Here is a 645-nt window from a genome sequence, read left to right as displayed (position 1 = left end):
GGGCGCGCGCCCCGGGAAGCACCTGCACCTGCGGCCGCCGGGCTGCGCCCCAGGCCCGGGGGCGGACTCAGCACCAGCCCGGCTGGGCGCTGCGGACTGACGCCGCGGTCACCGCCGCTCCCGGGGAACGAGTCTGAGTCCGATGCGGAACGCCGCCGCTTCCCACTCCGGCGCGGAAGACTCATTCCTCGTCGGTTGTGTAGAGCGCAGCATAGCCCCAGCGCCCCCGTTCTCGGGAGAACCCCGGCCTAGTGACAGATGTCACCAACTGCTTCCCGCCGCTCTTCAAATTCAGACCCGCCAGCCCGCCCCGGAACCATCGAGTGCTTCGTGGCAAGAGTAACCTGAGAATCATAGAGTGGAGACGCGGGGAAGAGCGGCTCGCGTCGCTTCCAGACTTCCGGCCTCCAGCCTAGGCGGCTGGGATAGTGAGGGCTGAGGTCGAACCTAGAAAGCGCCGGGATCGTTCCGTTTATAATCGTACTGGACTAAAAACGTTTCTTCTGTTTTTGTCCATTTCTGCTCAATGAGCTTTCCGTAAGAGGTAGATTCAGTGTTCGCTTCCTCAGTGCATGTACAAAAAAGAGGTAGATTGACTAGCAAACTAATTCTTCATTTGATATTAAAAAAAAAAAAACTATTCCA

At 58.8% G+C, this 645-nt stretch overlaps 1 protein-coding gene across 1 annotated transcript in view; it reads right to left on the bottom strand.

Annotated features, from left to right (window-relative positions):
* Positions 1-185, bottom strand: part of Polq (DNA polymerase theta) — a 170,505-nt gene extending 170,320 nt beyond the window's left edge. The window contains exon 1 of the mRNA XM_004642235.2: positions 23-185. Coding sequence (XP_004642292.1) covers positions 23-185 — 163 coding nt within the window. The remainder of the gene's footprint in view (positions 1-22) is intronic.
* Between the last annotated feature and the right edge of the window lie 460 nt (positions 186-645).

The sequence above is a fragment of the Octodon degus genome, unplaced genomic scaffold (assembly GCF_000260255.1).
Source record: "Octodon degus isolate 3935 unplaced genomic scaffold, OctDeg1.0 scaffold00147, whole genome shotgun sequence".
NCBI lineage: Eukaryota > Metazoa > Chordata > Mammalia > Rodentia > Octodontidae > Octodon > Octodon degus.
The sequence above is the reverse complement of the archived record's forward strand: the minus strand, read 5'-3'. Positions and strand labels throughout refer to the sequence as shown.